Genomic DNA, 19,149 nt, shown 5'->3' with positions numbered 1-19,149 from the left:
CTATCCATATTACAGTATTCCATATTATGTAATCACGCTACAGTATTTGAGACATTTTTCTCATACATACAACCAAACACAGCTATCAACAACTTCATGTTAAATAAATATCCATCATGAACAATTTTTCTTTCCAAAATCTTAAAATAAATTTGCAATAAACGTTTATCATAATCATCATCATCTTTGCACTAGATACATGCATTGTTCTAGCTACAAGAAAGACTAGAAGAGAAAACAATACTGATGACGTAATAATAGAGAGATAAGATGCTTGCTTAGGCGAGGTTCCCTTTGAGATATGAATGCAATTGGACCGGATGGAAGGCTTAGACCCAGTATATGCCAGAGAAGATTTTTAAGTGTGGCCCAAGACTACCTTTCTGCACTAATATCACTGTCCGCAATGCCAAGGAATGACAATATTTGTGTGATCGTGATTATCCCATCGGAAGTATTGATGGATTGATTTGATCTGTCCAGTCAAACTAATTTCTTGTGGTGTATGACCGCTATCACAATCAACCAAAATATCAATGATAACAATGCCTGCAAGGAGTTCTTCTGGGGTGAATTGTCTGGTTATCAAATTCAGTGACAAGTTATCTCTGAAGTCTGTGCTAGTTGATGCAATAACATTTCAATTAGCACCTGTCAAATTCAGAGGTAACCTTGTCACCGATTAATCTGATAACCAGGCAGGTTTGGATCACCCCAGAAGAACTGCTCTGGTAGGGCTTCCTCTTTAAAAAGTACCTCTTGTCAACTAAATCCCCTTCATTCTGACAATATAGTCTACATGTACCAATTATTGGGTCAATTCTGGTCAAGAGTGATTAATTTTGCTCCTCATACCAAATTTCTCATTTGAGTATTCAGGATAGTACTATGACATTTTCGGACCACTCAAAGTAAAGGATTAAAATCACTGCATCCGATTCAAAGTCTTCCATATCTAACTGGGAACCACACCTTGCTTGCTTGCACTGTGTCAATGCCCATTGACAATGCCCATTGGCCTAGTCGATCAATGAAGATAATGCAACAAGCTATTCATTATAGAGGAAAAAAATAAATTTTAAGCGAGTGCAATTTTGCAAGATACTTTGCATATTATATTACATGGAGACATGGGTTCAGTCTACTACAGAGTTCTCTTTATGTACAATTATACAATGCAGCTTCATTTAGCGAAAGTTTCTGTTACATTTTTACGACTATGAGTAAGAAATGAAGATTTTTAGCACAACACAATGCATGATGGGTAATCTGTGAGATGACAAGGTACATACATCAATTTGACTACATTTATACATGTAGTTCCAATATTTTACGTCAAAACAACAAAATCTATACATTAAGTTTCAAAATTGGCTAAAAATTGGCATTATGGAGTTGTTTTTTGGTAACATCATTAATGGCAGTATAAATCCAGCAATCCTAACACTAATCTTATGTTAAATTTTATTCTTTGTTTATAATGACCTTTAACTCTAATAGTCTGTACTGCATAAGATGTTCCTTAAATGGTCTCTTTCTATATCCTATAGCTGAGAGGTGAACTTTGTATTCTAAAGGATGAGATTGTCAATTAAAAAACAAACTACCGTACCATTTATCCAAATACTTTCAAGAACTGTATTTTTGCAACAGTATACACCACCATTTTTTAGCCAAAAGAGCACGACTTTTTAATATAAAAAGAGTCACTCTCCTGCCAGACCTGGATTGCAGCTGGTGGGTAGACCTAAGTGAACTGCATTATGGAACTTTTATAAACACTTCCGTGAAACCTACCCTGTGTTTTAAGATCAGCATAATTTATTTTTTAGAATGCCCAAAATTTTTTGATTGGTGTAACCATAGTAACGATATGTTATGTACATTGGTGGGTTCATATTCGTCTGTACATTACTAACAGTTGACCATGTAAGGCAGAAAGGTGAATCTTGTATCTGATCCCCAAATTATTTCATACGGTTGATATTATGAACCAAGAAGCACAACATTGCTTATTGGGGAAGGTAGACAAGATCCACTCTTCTGCCATATAAGAGTCACACTAAACTAGTTTTTTCATTTTTTAAGCTTACTAAACACTTATTCACATATCATCTGACATAGAGTCTCATTTTATATTACAATATCTTCCATTCCAATTCAATCTTTTTGTTTTTAAACAGTTCCGTCTTTCTGGTTTACCAACCAATCATTTATCAATTCTGGTTACCAACCACCTAGGTGGTGGCGCTACATTTCAATCATTTACAATAACTACTTACATTACGATTAAATTTTAAATCTTGTCAAACATTATCAAAAAAATATTAAAACTACAACTTTTTAACAGCAAAACTTTGTTGTATGTGTGTTTAAGTGCAGTATTTAAATAAAGTTTAACTGTGGACCTTATTCTGACAAATTATTGTTCCTCGTTTTATCATTCACTTTTTTTTACAACATTCTTATTCACATGGCAAGAATATGTTAAATACCACACTGTCTAATAGCCTCATCTTCCAGTCATAATTCAGTTCAACTATACCCAATTCTTACAAATATCAACATAACCTAATGAAATTGAGGAATGATGTTAACACTCATACCCAAATCTCCAGTTCATTTCCTACTGGTAACATGAATATAATATTCCCAACTTATGACTGGAAGATGAGACTGGTTACTCATTATAAGTTTAACCAACAACTAAGTAGGGGTGGTTTGCATACATGTATAGACTAATAAATTAAATCTATACATTTCAAATGTTGTATTAGCCCTGAGAAGTCCAACTTTTGGAGCAGGCGCAATTCTATAATTTCAAACTAGCTGGCGCTGGCAGCTTGCTTAAGTACATAACTAAACACTACAATATTCTTATTTCACTTAAAAACATAAAAAATGCTGGGAAGGTGCAGGAAAACAAGCATTGCATAATATTTAAGGTGCAGACATGGAGACAAGCAGAACAATGGAAATAATTTAGGGAATGTTCATTAAATTAATAAGAGGTGGTGTGGATTTTCCTGTCAGTGTTTCTAGAACAAACCTAACTTTAACTTCTTAACTTCAAAAAGTGTCAAGTTGATGTCTCTCGAACATACCGCAAAATATACAAAAAATCATAGAAATATCTTTCGACTTATTTTGCACTTTTTCATAAGTGTTGTATCTTTGGTATCTGAAAACCCTTTGAAATTGGATCAAAAAGCCAAAACCTGATTTATTTGCAAAATAACAGCAACGCAAAATGTCCATTTTCTTGAATGTCTAATAAATTTACGTTTGACATCACCAAAAAGAAAAACCACACAACGCCTTATTTTACTATCTCTGGATTTATCAATCATGAAAGATCATTCTAATCATAATATTATCATATTAATCATTGCCTAGAAAAATCACACATATTTAAAAATATCTTACATGTTCAATTCAAGAACTTTTTTGATTGACTGATTGTCAATCAAATCTTTTGCACACATCGTTTTGAAGGAATAAAACGGTTAAATAAACAACAACAAAAAATGATATCGCTACAAACGAGTACTACTGTCTAACAATACTGACATTTTATACTATACAAATATTTAAATACACTGCATTTCTGTCAGGGTATACATGTGTTTTTAATTTATTATCCTGCAGTGTTTCTAGACTAGTCTAAAATCATAAAAAATTATGGTAATGATTGTAAGAACCACTGTCACATGCTCACCTAAAATGGGAGTTGTACAAAGAAACAAGTGTCTGTATACATAAATAACAATAACCGAATATTTTTAGACAAAAAAATTTAGAACAAATATCATTACCATAATTTTTGATGAATTTAAAACTAGACTTGTAGTACCAAGGTCTGTTGTAAACTCTCATAAAGTTAAACATTCTCATATCTAGAAGTCTGTTTATACATGTAGTACACTTGTTCATATTGTACATAGACAATGAACTAAGTATCTGGGTATGGTGTCAGTAATAACACATTTCTCAAAGGCTTAGTTCAGAGCAACATACTATGAAGATACGAGAATGATGAACTTTGCGAAAGAAATTTTCCTCCCAGCCTGCAGCAGGAAAAAATACATTTCAGTTTGTTTTTTAAAAAAAATTTGAACCTGCTGATAGGTCCTATCAAATTTTGAACAATGTTCAACAACTTTTTTCAATGTAAATTTGTAACCGAGATCATAGATTGACAAATATCCCATTCAGATCTCAAGCTGTTTACTGTATTACAGAAAACAACCCCTATTTACCAGCCAAAGCAACTTTGCCCACTTGTCTTCCATTTTATTTACTTTATACACTTCACAAAAAATGATCAAAGCAACAGATCAAAATTCATAAAAAAAACATCCATCTCAACTACAAAGGGTTAAGAGAATTTTCAAATATCTTTACAGGTGAACACATTCTACAAACGGATAATCTTTACCAAAATATGGTACACATATATGTTCAAGATCCAAAATATCGGAGGAAATATCTGCCACAAAACTCTACCATATTTACAGTAAATTTCGGTAGTATAACCATGACGATCTGGTACAATATTGACAAGAATGGGTCAATTGTTTCACTTCTAAAAGGTGAAGCATCTATTATGTGTTGCTGGTCTGTTAGTTACTTGTAGGTTGTTGCCAAGTTGACAAAGTATTCCTTGATTTAAAAGGATACCCTTTCAGACCCAGTTGAACAATGAATGAAAAGGAATCTGTAAGTCACCAGTTTATAAGATTTCATAAGTTATAATCATAAATGTACACCAACTTTTTTTTCACACAGTACAACTTTTTCTAATGTATCATAATATTTTCATCTGCACAAAAATTCGAATTGAGCTGTAAAAACTATAAATGACACTAAATAAGTAGAAACACTGCCTGGTGTCAAAAGTCACCACAACGATGAATATGCATGAGTTGAAAGAAAGGTGTCGTCGATCAATCCCGGAATGTCTGTCTATGGTTTTCAATTGATGTCAACTTCTGAAACAGGAAAGAAAAAAAAAAAGAACAATGCATAAGTTTTTGAAAAAGGACAACAAATTAATTTAGATATTTGGTGCAACAAGTACATTTCAGTAAGCTAACCCTATGAGTGCTACCTGCTGATTGGCTACAAGAAGGCTACTATGATTTATTCAGCCAATCAGCACCATGGTAAGAATGGTGGTTAGGCTGAAGAGGATAAAGCTTAAAATATTAAGAAGCTGTATTTTCATTGGTGACACAGATGATCACATAACGTAAATTAACCAATCAGAAACGCTGTTAATTAAGAAAAGTAGTAGTTCTCGATAGTGGGTTAAGAATTACAACAGTCATGCTAAATATCATTCCAAATAATACACAAATATTGATTCAGAATAGTAATCAACGGAAACCTGCCAAGTCCAGAGTAAATTATAGGATGTGCAACCACGCCCTAGCAAGTAAATTGCAAGATAAATAGACCAATGATTATTACGTCCTCTAATGACTCACAGACGTACACAAAAATACCATCGAGAAGTCATTAAAACCATTTTCTTTTAAACCAAGTATGATTTCCTTTAGGGGCTGTGCAATAATAATCTGTCACAAGGAAAGCAAAGAGAGGGGGAAAACATTTTTAGCAAGGCATAAGAGGGGGAAACAATAATTTTTTGGCAGGTTGAAAAGGGAGGCAAGAGATCTTTGGCAAATCAAAAGGGGACAAGATTTCATGGGTACCTTTTAAAGAAAACACACTAGCTAAAAAGGCTTAGGAAATGACGGAAATGTTCTCATACAAAATATATTATAATCACACATCATTGAGGTATGTGCCCGTGGGGGCACATTGTCGGTCATTTGGTACAAATGAATAACAAGGCTTTTCAATACCAGCTATAGGGATGGGTCATTTTGTTCAAAATTTCTCTTTTTTTTAGACAAATAGCCTAATTTGCTTCATTATGGTCAAAATTGTCTGAATGTGCCACTTTTTTTTAAATTCTCAGTCGGAGGCACTTACCTGCCCAACCACACTTGAAGCATCCTACCCGCAGCCTGTAAGTTCAGTTTAATTTAATAATATAGCTTTTTACATTTTTGCAAGTTTAAATATTAACAAATGAACAAAACTGTTGACATGATCATCTGATCAAACCCTACAATAGCCTATCCCATTCCCAAGCCAATTGCGCTATTTCAGTTGAAACCCATACACCCCCTATGGAAGACATGTCCTTAATATCCAACACATGGATTATGAATTTCACATGGGTTTTACCTGAATGGGTGACTCCATTTTAAAATCTACACTCCCTGTGTGGGAGATTAAGGCCATGTCTTCCATAGGGGGAGGGTGGGTTTCAACTAGAATAGCCACTTTTGCCCCCTACCTGTCCTTTGTGTTCCTGGCTGCATGTTAGTTTTCACCTTGACATACACCCTTTGCATGACTCATTCAATTATAATCATTCCATGTCATATCAACTCTATTTTTTCTCAAGAATAACACAAATTTTATGACATGAAATAGGTAACAAAAGTTGATTTTGACGGGAGTAGGTCCATAATCAGCTGCGTTCTAAAAGTGGCAACTGAAACATTCCTTCAGGCTAATTTCTTTTTTTACCTGGCCGACCAGCCGACCGACTGTTTCTTTCCTACAAAGTACCAGGTATAACAAGCCTATCTCGTTCAAGTTATGCAATTAGGTGGGTTCTGAAGGGTGGACTATTTCCTGCGCAGGTCCAATTTATTGTATTTGCCCCCTTCTCGGTTATTAAACTTAACGCTTTTCCGATTTCTTCAAACCCTTCACTTGCTTCTTGACGTTGCTCTTTCGCATCAAATAAACCAAATCACACATCTCATGGATATTTGTTTACGAGTTACAAATAACCTTCAAGTTTATAAACCATCAAGCCAATTCCATCTCCTGCTTTTATGTCACAAATAGGCCATCCTTCATTAGCTATCGTGTTTTAATAAAACCTCAGAATAATGACACGCAAGAAATACTTCATCCCATTAAGGTAGCTCTAATGTCAAGACCGAGTCAGCCCATGACGATGCAAATGTGTTTATTTTCAGCTCGGCATTGCGGTTTGACCTGAAGTGCCCCCACCCTGAGGTCAATGACCCCCCTCCTTAGTCTGAAGGTCACCCGTGGTGTCTCCCTTCCCATTAGCCCCAGCTTCCTCCAGTGGGTATAAATTGCGTAAATCATTGGTCGTTCTTGTGACTAGTCTAATATGATACTGTCATGGTTAATCAAGCGACTTGGCATTTTTACTTATGGGATGGGAAATCAGTTGAAATTACTGGACTGTTGTTCACCTGATTGGGTATAAAGTTGATTGCATATCACCTGCATGTCAATACCACATACATATTCTGTTATCGGTTCCACTGACCATTCAATGACTAGTTAAATTGGAAATATAAATATATTCCTAAATTGTTAAATTAAATTAAACTTGTTTAGTCAGAGTTAAGGTCTTGTTCATTATTACTATTATACATAAGATCATCTAAGGTCATGTTCCTGCATGTAACTCTCTTTCAAACAAACAAGTACACAAGAAAGTGGGTTTTATAAACTAATCTTGCATAAAGTATTTCTGCACTATCTTCCAACATTATTTTTGTTAAACTATTAATGCAAAGATTGAATCGCTTCAACCTAGGTTACGGTATAGATCAAAGTTACAATATACGGTAGTGCATGAAATAATGGCATGAATGAAAATTTGACGAATTTCACAAGTGCAGTTGATACGCAAATTATCATGCACGCTAAAAGTTTTTCCTATAGGCCTTAATACAAATGTACAAATTCATGTTGTAGACATATTGAGTCTCTCCGAAACTCAACAATTTTAATGCCACAAAAATATCATGCTTTAAACTACTTTCACTCTAGTTTCTTTCAATGAAATGCAAATAATAGTTTAAAAACTTGGTTAAGATAACAAAAATGACAGAAATTGACATGAAAAGTTTCAACTTGTTTAAAGAGGTAAGCAAAATACGTAAGAGTGGTTTATGGTCTTTGAAATAAACCAGAAAAGAATGATGAATATCTGTGTTTGCTCCATAATAATGAAAACAAATAGTAAAGGTAAATGCCATATTCTTGGAATGGGAAACCGACAGTCGTAATCTTGGTCTTATAGAGGGTTTTCTGGTTTCAATAAGATAACAAACTTGCAAGTCATCTTCACTGGATCTAAAGAAACTGAAATGCATATTCTTAAAGGGCATTTTGTGATCCACAGCCTCATCCCCCACTTTTCTTCTTTTTTTTTTAAACCTCTGGCTGCATCATAATGTTTATGCGTACACAAAATTTCTTGCAGATTAATTTGTTTAGTAAAGATTTTGTCAAATTTGAATTATGTCCTGGTATACCAGAATTTAACACAGTGGCCTATGGGGCAGTGTAATACACATAACCATAATCATGCATAGGCCTAACTCGCAAACGCAAAATCAGAATCAACTGAAATTTTGGGAATAAGCTTTTTTCATGGATATCTACTGAAAAAAAGTCAAAAAAGAGGATGTTCGGATCACGTAGCTGATTTTTTTTTTTTTTAAAGAACCTGATTAAGCACTTTTTTTTTCAAATTTGACTTGATTCTTACCTACTTATCCATGTTTCAGGGGCTGCTTTGCTATCCATGTTCATGGGCTAGCACTAGCAGTGTCTCTTTTCATGATGGGCATCTCTTCTCTTCTCATGTGTAAATCTTCCCAATGTTCTGAAAAAAATAAAACAATAAACATTTTATTAATTATGTTATATTTCTGTAAGATACTTCAATCAGATAACATTTATGACCCAAATGATCAAATTCACCAACAACAAAAAATAAAAGTAAAAAAATAAATAAAGCAGTTGTACAATAGATCTGGGGGACTTAAGACCACCACTTCACCTCAATATCTGAGACCATCAATGTTGTTGCTTCCTTTGGAACAACAAAAGATGATTTAGATCAGCTGATCTCTTAACCCCATGAGAACTACCTGCCGATTGGCCAAAAAGAAGTTTTCATTATCAATTGGACCAATTAGCAACATTGTTAGAATAATTTCACCACGCAAAAAAAATTGGGGTGAATTATTTGCAAAGCTCCATTCTGATTGGTGATTAAAGTGAAGATATCATGTAATTGACCAATCGGAGGCAATGTTAGATTGGCAGGTAATGCTGAGGGGTTAACCCATAGGCCGTAAGTTTTTGGAAATCTCTACTTCAAACTTTGTATCTCAAGGCATTATTCACTGCCTTTGAAATAAAATATGTTACACTCCTCAAAACATAATTTATAAACTTAGTACAAATCTGTTACACCATACGATTTCTGTCGCTCCAATCCCCTTCTGAATTAACTCCCTATATGGTTGTTCAATTTAAGGATTTAGAGTTGTATACAAGTATTTAAGCGCTATTCAAGCCCCATTGTTAATCCATTGTTGTATAACGAGTCACTTCTATCCAGAGGGAAGACCAGTGAGTGAAAATGGGAACAGTGCACCCAAAATCCTCTCATTTGTGTCATTTGAGGTCTAATTTTACGTACTAATCACAGGCCTAAGGGGACAACTCACTATAGCTGCCCCCTACCCTGGATTACGAGGAATTAATACTCCAGGTTGGAATGAAGCTGAGTATTGCTTGCTTGGGTGTATTGTTAACACACACTGTGAAATCAAACTGGAGTTCAAGTCCAAATATTGTGAGAAATATCCAAGTTTGTCTTTATCATAACCAAATTTGGGATCAGAATTGGAAATTGTATCGAATGAGTACAAACATACCTTGTAATAGTGTATGGCTATGGTTAATTTGGGGTTAACCCTGGTTAATTTGGGGTTAACCCTGGTTTATTTTCCTTTGTTATTTTTCATGCCGAAAGGCTCGTACTTGCATACAAAGTGTTAACTAACAATGTACGTGAAATAGCATGGCTGCCACCAACTGGCCATAAATGCAATGCATGTAATCAACAACACTGAGATGGCTAATTGTTCAAGACATTTTTATCGATATGATCAAAAAAAGACCTCAATTTCTTTTGTAATTTACTGCAGCAAGATTTCATATTTTGTACACAAGATATTCTTAAAGTCTGCCTTTTATTCTCCTTTATTTTTCAAAAATAATCCAAGTGTTTGCTTTAATTCAGTTAAATCAAAAATGACCATCTTTCAATAGTTATTAATGTTAACTTATAATAATTTTCTTTTATTGGAAATTAAATATATTTCCTTCCTATCCAATTAAAGCATATGCTTCCAATTTAACACAGAAGATTAAAAACAAGTAAACAATTTATAGTTAAGATTAAAACTATATGACAAGGATGCAAAGAATTCATGTCAAAACGACCAATGACCCTTTCTTGCTTCGATATAGACAGTAAGTTCAACGTCTGGATTAACTCTTTAGACACTATCTCGGACTTTGGCACCACGGTAAATTAAAACGTCACAACTTAAACTTGACTATGCTCTACTAGTATTGTTAAAGCCACTTCCTCGACTGAAATAGACGACCCGTGCGTTTTGTTTCAAACAATTAGTAGTGACATTGCAAATTGCGATGCTAACATTTGTAATCCGTTAAACAATTAGGACCATATTTTCTTAATTTCTCTCTTCTTGCAACGTGCATTAATACGAGGAAATCAATAACCAGCTTTCAAATTGAAATACAAAGTTGGTGAAATAAGAGTAAATGGACTGTCCATTGAATTGGGCCATTCCATTTAAAATCCACACTACCCCTGTAGAAGATTTTGGAAATATCTTTCACAGGGGGAGTATGCATTTCAAATGGAATCAATACATTAGGCAGCTCCATTTGATTTTCATACACCCTCTGAGAAAGATTCAATCTGAATCGTCCACAGAGGGAGAGTGACTTTCAAATGGAGCTGGCTGTGTTAATTCCATTTGAAATGCATGCTCCCCCTCTGAAAGATGTTTCCAAAATCTTCCACAGGGGTAGTGTGGATTTTAAATGGAATAGCCCAAAGAGACACTGTGATTGGACGTCCATCGATTTCCCAGGTGTATCACTCAAACAAACAAGTTTTTGCAACAGTTTCAACTGTCATATCAACAGTTGTCTTTCAGTCAGTGTCCACGCTACCTGACATTTCCTTCGGCTATTTGCGCCATTATTTTCCTTTTAATCGAGATAACGCTATATACCCTCATAAAAAACCAACACTACACGATGTCAGTTCTTGTCTGTATACGCGGGCGCTAACGTCAAACATCAAAAACATGCTTTCCCGTCTTTTGATGATATTATTATTACAGTGATGATGATCTTCGCATTGGCAACTGTCAATATTTCCGCTGCTTTTCTCTTTTGATACATTTCATGTTAAAGCTCGTTGACAGGTACCGAATACAGAGCCCCTAGGACCGGGCAGGTGGATAAATGCAGAACAATATGAGTGGCTCGCAGCAAAATGCCGCAACCATAACATTTAGATTATATAGTGCACAAACAATTCCCATCCATCAACTGTCTGGACTATAGCTTTGTCAATGTTGCTTGTTTTGTCACATTCAGCACGTCACCAACTCTGTCTTTTTGACGGGCTTCGGGCATCAAGTCCGAGCTTTTCTTTTTTTAATTTTATTTAAAAAAATTTGCTAGACCTCTAGACGGACAAGTTTGTCGCAATGGCCGTGTCACCCCGGGGATAACTTTTTTTTAATTCATTTCTAAAGAGTAGACATAAAGTCTGACTTATATGTTCCTTTGAAAACATAAAAATGGCTTGTCACTAAGAGAAATCACTTCACACAACATATCTAGTTTTATACCCAAAACTGTCAACATTTCACAACTTTCTGTAATCTTGATAACCTAAAAATTTTTTACAACGATATTATATGATGCTAATTTGAACTTAAAGTTCATCATTTCATCTGCAATTCTGGGTGAAGAGGGGGATATAGAAAGCTATAGCTGGATCGTTCATCAGTATATAAAGTTATCTGATTGGCTGTTATCATAACAGCTGTATATGCAATGGTTATCATGGCTACAAAGCCCATACAGGGCTATGTACTTTATTTCCCCACTGGCTAAAATATGACACTAGAGGGCTCCAAACAATAGGGTGTAAATTACTCGCTTGCTTCAAGGAAAGCCGAGACGAGAGCCGAGTTTGTGCAGATGACCAAATGTTTGCAAACTGGTGGCACTTTCTAAGTTAGTGAAGTTTTGAAAAGAAAATAACTTGTAGGGCTTGTGTGTTTTAGTTTTGAAACTGATTCAGAAAATGCTAATAAACAATCACTACTTCTTTGTCAGTTGGCCACTTGTTTGTCTACATCTTGCATGTTTGTCTGTCTGCTCTTTTGATATATATGGAAGAAAGAAACTGTGCTGAATTTGCCCCCATTACCTCATTATTTTGTTTATTTCTTCTTAATTGTTTGTTTCCTTTGATTTGGTTTGTTTTCTTTATTTGTTTGTTTATCAGCTCTTTAAACTTTGGTATGGAAGAAAGACACCACACAGAATCTTCCCCATTTATCACTTCTATTCTAGTTGAAATCCATACACCCCCTATGGAAAACATGACCTTAATCTCCCACACAGGGGGTGAAGATTTCAAATGGAGTCACCCATTCAGGTAACCCCATTTGAAATTCATACTCCCTGTGTTGGAGATTAAGGTCATGTCTTCCATATGGGGTGTACAGGTTTCAACCAGAATAGCCCGTTTTAGTTTTGATTGAATTTGTTTCTTTATTTAATTGATCTATATCTCTTTCTTTCAATCTGTTCTTCATTTTAAACAAATTTGAGAATGATTTTGAAGAATATGAAGAATAAAGTAATAAACAGTTGTTTTCAATGTACAAATGCTTTCCTAAATCAACTTCTCATTTTCAATCACTCTTTGAAATCAGACAGACCCCAGGCAGAAATCCTGTAAAAACCACTGCACAGCCTGTGAAATTTTGTCCCCAAATTCAGTAAGACTTTCACATCAATTTATAACAATATTGCTTATTGTTGATTTCCAAGTCTGAAGTCTTAAAAATGTTACAAGTGTGGACCAGTATCATCAAAATTTTACAACTTCAGTCCAAGCCTGTGAAAATTGATGAGATCCCATAAAAAACCCTGAAAGGCAGTGGATGGCCCTTGACAATTTTAGCTTATTTCAAAACACTGTTTGAGTCATTATTTTGAATGACAGTTTCTTTATTTCCAAGATAAAAATACAACATGGAATTCACAGTCCTACTACACTTTAAAAAAACATGCCCATCATAAAATATTGTCAACTCTTTTAAATATAAATAAAGAATGATACACATCCATGTCCCAAACATTGTAATACACAAAAAGGTGGAGTACTAGCTAATAATTGTATTTCCTGTACAGGTATTAAGGTGTTTTTGCAACGGTTGAAATTGATTAAATAAGCGTGTCTTCGATGCGTTCGAAACCACGAGCAATGATGAAACGGCAACAATTTGTGTGCGCCAACCACTTATCTTGCAAGTGTTGCATTCAGATAACATGATGCTTGCCACACTTTCCTGTGACGACTCGGTGCACGGCTTTTATTTCCCTTTTTTTGCAAAATGTGCTCTACTTCTCCTGCTAATAAAACTATATAGATCTGTGACTTGATTTCAAGAGAAATCCACTTAATACCTCTACTTGTCAAATTAGCGAAACAAAAAACTAGTTTCTTTTCACTCTTCATGGCATTTTATTTGACAAAAATATGTATACAATATGTATTTTATTGTAGTTGTCCACTTGACGATCTAATTTCCAAACATCCAAAATAAAAAGAAAGTAAAAATTTCAAGATATTGCAGAATTCATTATGCCAATGTGGTACGGTACTTAAGTTTAAATAAAATTAAATAAATTAAATGAAATTAATAAATTCAGAGCATTAAAACTTGACATCATGGCATCTATTGACACAAATATGACATTAATCGGTTTAAAAAAAATTAAGAATCATGATTACTTACGACTGAGTTATTAGTTCCAAACTTACATTAACTTTATGAAAACAAGCACTACTAAAAGTATGAAAACTGATATTGAAGAGCTCAGACGCTTTCTATATATATCTCTATATATACTTAGACATAATATGATTTGACTTGCAAAGAGTTGTTTTTATTGTTGTGGTTTTTTAAAAAGTTAAACAGCTATGACTGAAAGGTTCATTTGCATATATGTATTATAAATATTTTTTTTAATTTTCTAGAAAACATTTAAGCACATAATATATTTGCCATCTAATGGGATGAGAGAGGTACTTTTATGTACTAGTTCTGTCACACACAAAAATAACTGATTAAAATACTTGGCACTTTTCACTATGTCTAGATGTCCATTCTGCTAAGCTGATTCTAATTTACAAGATGCAACTTTCCAAAATAAAAGAAACATATTTTCCAAAAAAATAGATGTAGTTTCTACCATAAAATTACACATTGGATTAAATAAAAAAATTATTCATTAAATTCTCTTATCATTATATTAAGGAGAGGATAATAATATAAGTTTGGTGTTTTTTATTTACCAAGCAAATGGAAATATATAAAAAAAGTTTCTTTGTTACCAGGCATATTAAGTATTTAGCAACCATGCAGCATGCACTGTATATACAGTCAATCAGTGGCAGCACCAGGGGGGGGGCATCATGGGGGAATGCCCTCCAGTCAGAACTCTTGCACCCCCCAGTTTCCCCCAGTAAAAACCCAAAATTAAAGAAAAAATTTCCACTTTTTGCAGCAATTTTGAGCAAAATTTGTAGATTTTGCCCATTATACAGTTCCATGATGATGAAACCACATTAAAAGATCTTATTTCATGACCTGTTTCATAAGCAATTTCATAATCAACAAGTAACAAGTATTTTTTATCGGTTTCATAAGCAATATCAAGATGATATCAATTTATTTTTTTGTGCAAATCACATTTGTAATAGGCACATATCAATTATCCACCACCCACTCAAGTCATTAAGCATTTGGGTCCTGATTTTTTTTTCAACTGGAAAAAACACCCTTTTTGCTTTTAAATGTAGCCTTTAGATTGAATGTTTTACGATAACGAAGTTTTGTTTGCGTTTTAATTCACCTATATAACACCAATTTGCCAGAATTAAAGTGAGATTCAGCAATTTTGAGTTCAGTGAACAATTTCCCCACAAAATTTTGTCGAAATACACATGTTGCTGCAACTTCCTTTCATTTGGTATATCATATTAAATTAGGAACATACCTCATCACCAAGTCAAAATATGAATGTTCTAAAAAAATCAGTTGACCACCGCTACAAAATCTATGAATGTGCCTTTAATATGGCCTCACATTTTCTGTGACAGACAGTTCCATAACCACCACCTAATTAATCATCTGTATCATGAATAGAACACATGAAATGCTAAGACTCTTTTATCTAGCTACATATTCTATTTGACGTCAATAATTTAATTCAGATTATAATGAAGATTAGCAAAAATATCAAGAACAGACCTTGCTAAGAAAGTAATTAGTTAGAAAGCAATGAAATCTTGAAATGAAAGTCGTTAGTGTTATTATTGGGTTGGTTTTTTTTGCTTATGAAACGTAGAATTGGACCACTTACACAATCAATGAACTTTTAGCTTCAGAAACGATATGCCCTTCAAATTGATGGAGTTCTCTCAAACCATTTTTATTTAAATTTCCGACAGCGATATTTCTTTAGACCAGAAATATATATTTCATGGTAGGGGGTGGGGTTGTGGTTGTGTGAATATGTGTACGTCTGTTTGTATGACCATGTTTGAACGTATATATGATCCTGTGACTGTGAGTGTGAGTGTGTGCAGGTGACCATTGGTGGTAGGTGTGTGGGGTGTGTGTGCAACTGAAACCCATAAACCCCTATGGAAGACATTGACCTTAATCTTTCACACAGGGAGTGTGAATTTCAAATGGGACTACCTGAATGGGTGATTCCATTTAAAATCTACACCCCCTGTTAAGATCATATCTTCCACAGGGGGTGTATGGATTTCAACTGGAATAGGTAATGCATGCCATGGCTTGACTATGTTACATTATAATAAATCATAGAATAAGCTTACCAGGTATTTTTCTCTCCTGTTCATTCCTCAGCGGTTGAATTCTCTCCGTATCGCTGCCTACCGATCTCGCTACCTCATGTCTTGGGTGATCCCTCTCCATACTTCCGTTCCTCGCTACCCGACTATTTTCCAATTCCATACTCCTACCATGTCTGTCTAATTCAGGACTATGTACCATCTCTCTTCCGTGTCTTTCATACTCTGACGGTCTCTCGTATTCGTGAGATCTTCCGTTACGGTCTATTTCAGCGTTGATGACGGTGCGTTCGTGTTCACTACGACCGTTTCTATCAATTTCAGCATTGCGGGCGTTTCTTTCCATTTCAGCGTTGCGAGCATTTCTTTCCATTTCTAACTCCTGCGATAAAGATTCTGAAATTTGAAAACAATTGCAAAAGAAAGTTTAACAAAAAGTACAATTATTGTAAAGAAAAAATATTACGGAAATAAACAAATCTTGAATCTTAAAAGATTCTGCAAATTTGAAGAATTAGAAAAACACTCGGGAAAAAACATGTGCTCAAAGATGATAGATCTTATATACAATTGTGCAGAGATAGCAGTTCAGTATATTTCTTATCATTGGGCCATTCCATTTAAAATCCATACTACCCCCGTGGAAGATTTAGCTCAAGTTTTCAACAGAGGGAGTATGAGTTTTGAATAGAATAGCCAATTGGGTAACTTCCATTTGAAATACTCGCTCCAGTTGTAGAAGATCTATAGGTAAAGCCATAACACAGGGGGAGTATGGGTTTCAAAATGGTTAACCCTGTCCAATTACATTTGAAAAACATACTCCTTCTGTGGTAGAGCCTTATAGCATATACACAAGATTGGAGCACAAATTGATGTTACATTCTGCCATGATTCAGTATCAACTTCCATAAAATCAGCACAGTTTTAGTTTCAATTCCAGACTACACGATGTAAATTGGACCCTTCACAGCCTCTGCATAATCATATGCAAATGTCTTCAGATATTTAAGCTCAATCTCACTTGGATCCACAACATGTTCATCTATCATGGCATAGTTCTTTAACCCCAATACATTTGTACAGTCATTGAATGACCTATGCAAATTTGAGTACCAAAATTTTGCACTATGAGTGTTTAATTGAGGTTATTGAACTATGTCATTGGGATGAGGCCATTGAGGTCCATAGTGTCTAGCTTTCAAACTTACCATTGAGCGCTCTGAGATGATCAGCTGGTGACTGTTTAGCCATTGATTCTGGCTCCGGTGACCCATTCTGTACAGGTCTGCCTTCAACCTGGTCTTGAAGACGCCTTTTAGCTTTCTTCTCTTTCTTCAGTCTCTTTTGAATGATAGCTATAAGGAATAAAACAGACACAACAGGCTTGTTAACAAATCAATTAAAATTATCTTTTAGTTTGAGTAATTTTAGATGCATTTTTACACAGAACAGCCTAATTAAAACCATTTAAATTTTCCACTTCATTTCAGCTACAATTTTTTCATTGGTTTTATCCTGCAATCAAAATAGGTATACGCGACCACAGCTCCATTTGTGTATGTTTTCCCCTTCAATTTTATTAGTTTTTTCTTTAAAATATCTCTTTAAAATATCTCTTTCTCTCTTAAAGGTGTGTGGTCCAACTGTTAACACATGGTGTTTTCTACCTTACATTGAGGCACATCACCCAAACATTCTTATTCCAAATTTTGAGTGAATTTGCTCACAGTTATTTGAATTCTAGAAGCAAATGTGCATAATAAACACAGTGACCCACTGAAGCCTACACCAGCTCCTGGATAGTAGCCACCAAACTACCTTGTTTTTGTTCATAATGCCTAAACTAAACATATTTTGAGGCCTAAAATTTCACTGCGGTTAGGACAACCGCTTCCACCTGGTAACAAACCCCAGACCAAACCAAAATCTGCATTTTGACATGGTCAAGTGGGGGGATGAGGCTGTCACTTAGGTCATACACTTTTAAGAAGCATTCCTCGTTAGCTCGTAATTGATATATAATGATCATTATAGCATGAATCCTTTAATCAGTACATACTGCATCATTAAATCCATTCAAAATTATGTACTTGCACTTTGATAATAATGAGACATTACTAGCAGAATAAACACATAACAATTAATCTTTATTAATCATAATTGTTTCGCTGATAAATACTATTACAAAATAAGCAATCAGCTAACATTTAATGGGCAAGTACTTTATTATTTTATATTTTGATGTGCTATTTTGGCATTAATGATGTCTAACAATTTCAATATTTTTAGGAATATTCTCAACAGAGAACAGATTGTCTAAAGCTTTTATAACAAACAGTGTGTTGCAGATAATCAATTATTTTTATTCCGACACTGACATTTTTCATTTAATCTATTTTATCTTTAAAAAATAATAAAATATGCCTTGTCACTGATATTAATTTATAGCATTCAAGCAAAAAATAATAAGTTATCAGTTATAAAGTTATAAAAATGCCATAAATCATCAAAAATTATAGAACATAACAGCTGGCAAAACATAGAGTGTGGTGTAGAAGGAATCCCAGGTTTAAGATAAGCCACTTGGCAAAGGAGGAAACAGAGAGACAGATTGCTGTGCAGGGTAATCTATTGGAGAACTGCAACATCATTATGCTCTTCCAGTCAAACCCATCCGCCCTCCATGGAAGACATGACCTTAATATCCCACACAGGGGGTGTAGATTTCAAATGGAGTACTCCATTCAGGTAACCAAATTTGAAATTCATACTCCCTGTGTGGGAGATTAAGGTTGTGTCTTCCACAGGGGGCGTATGGATATCAACAGGAATAGCCCATTCCTTCGCCAAGTCAACTCTTTTACTTCTTCAATTGGCCCATCAGTGGGTCGACAGGAAAATTAGATTTTCTTTTAACAAGCGTACTGAACAGAGACATTAACCAGACGTGTGGTGTTATATAAGGTATCACATGAGTTGTACATGCTTTTATATACCCTGCATGGCTTTGACGTTGTTACAAGTTTAACTCTGTTAAAGTC

At 34.6% G+C, this 19,149-nt stretch overlaps 1 protein-coding gene across 4 annotated transcripts in view; it reads right to left on the bottom strand.

Moving 5' to 3' along the window:
* Positions 1-993: 993 nt before the first annotated feature.
* The window catches only part of LOC140161004 (dachshund homolog 1-like), a 144,672-nt gene continuing 126,516 nt past the window's right edge, over positions 994-19,149 (bottom strand). For all 4 annotated transcript variants that reach the window (XM_072184373.1, XM_072184374.1, XM_072184375.1 and 1 more), the window contains 4 exons: positions 17,317-17,463; positions 16,130-16,501; positions 8,624-8,740; positions 994-4,991 (listed from right to left, as the gene is read on the bottom strand). In XM_072184373.1, the coding sequence (XP_072040474.1) occupies positions 8,664-8,740; positions 16,130-16,501; positions 17,317-17,463 (596 nt within the window). In that variant the 3' untranslated portion in view covers positions 994-4,991; positions 8,624-8,663. The remainder of the gene's footprint in view (positions 4,992-8,623; positions 8,741-16,129; positions 16,502-17,316; positions 17,464-19,149) is intronic.

The sequence above is a fragment of the Amphiura filiformis genome, chromosome 9 (genome assembly GCF_039555335.1).
Source record: "Amphiura filiformis chromosome 9, Afil_fr2py, whole genome shotgun sequence".
Lineage (NCBI taxonomy): Eukaryota > Metazoa > Echinodermata > Ophiuroidea > Amphilepidida > Amphiuridae > Amphiura > Amphiura filiformis.
The sequence above is the reverse complement of the archived record's forward strand: the minus strand, read 5'-3'. Positions and strand labels throughout refer to the sequence as shown.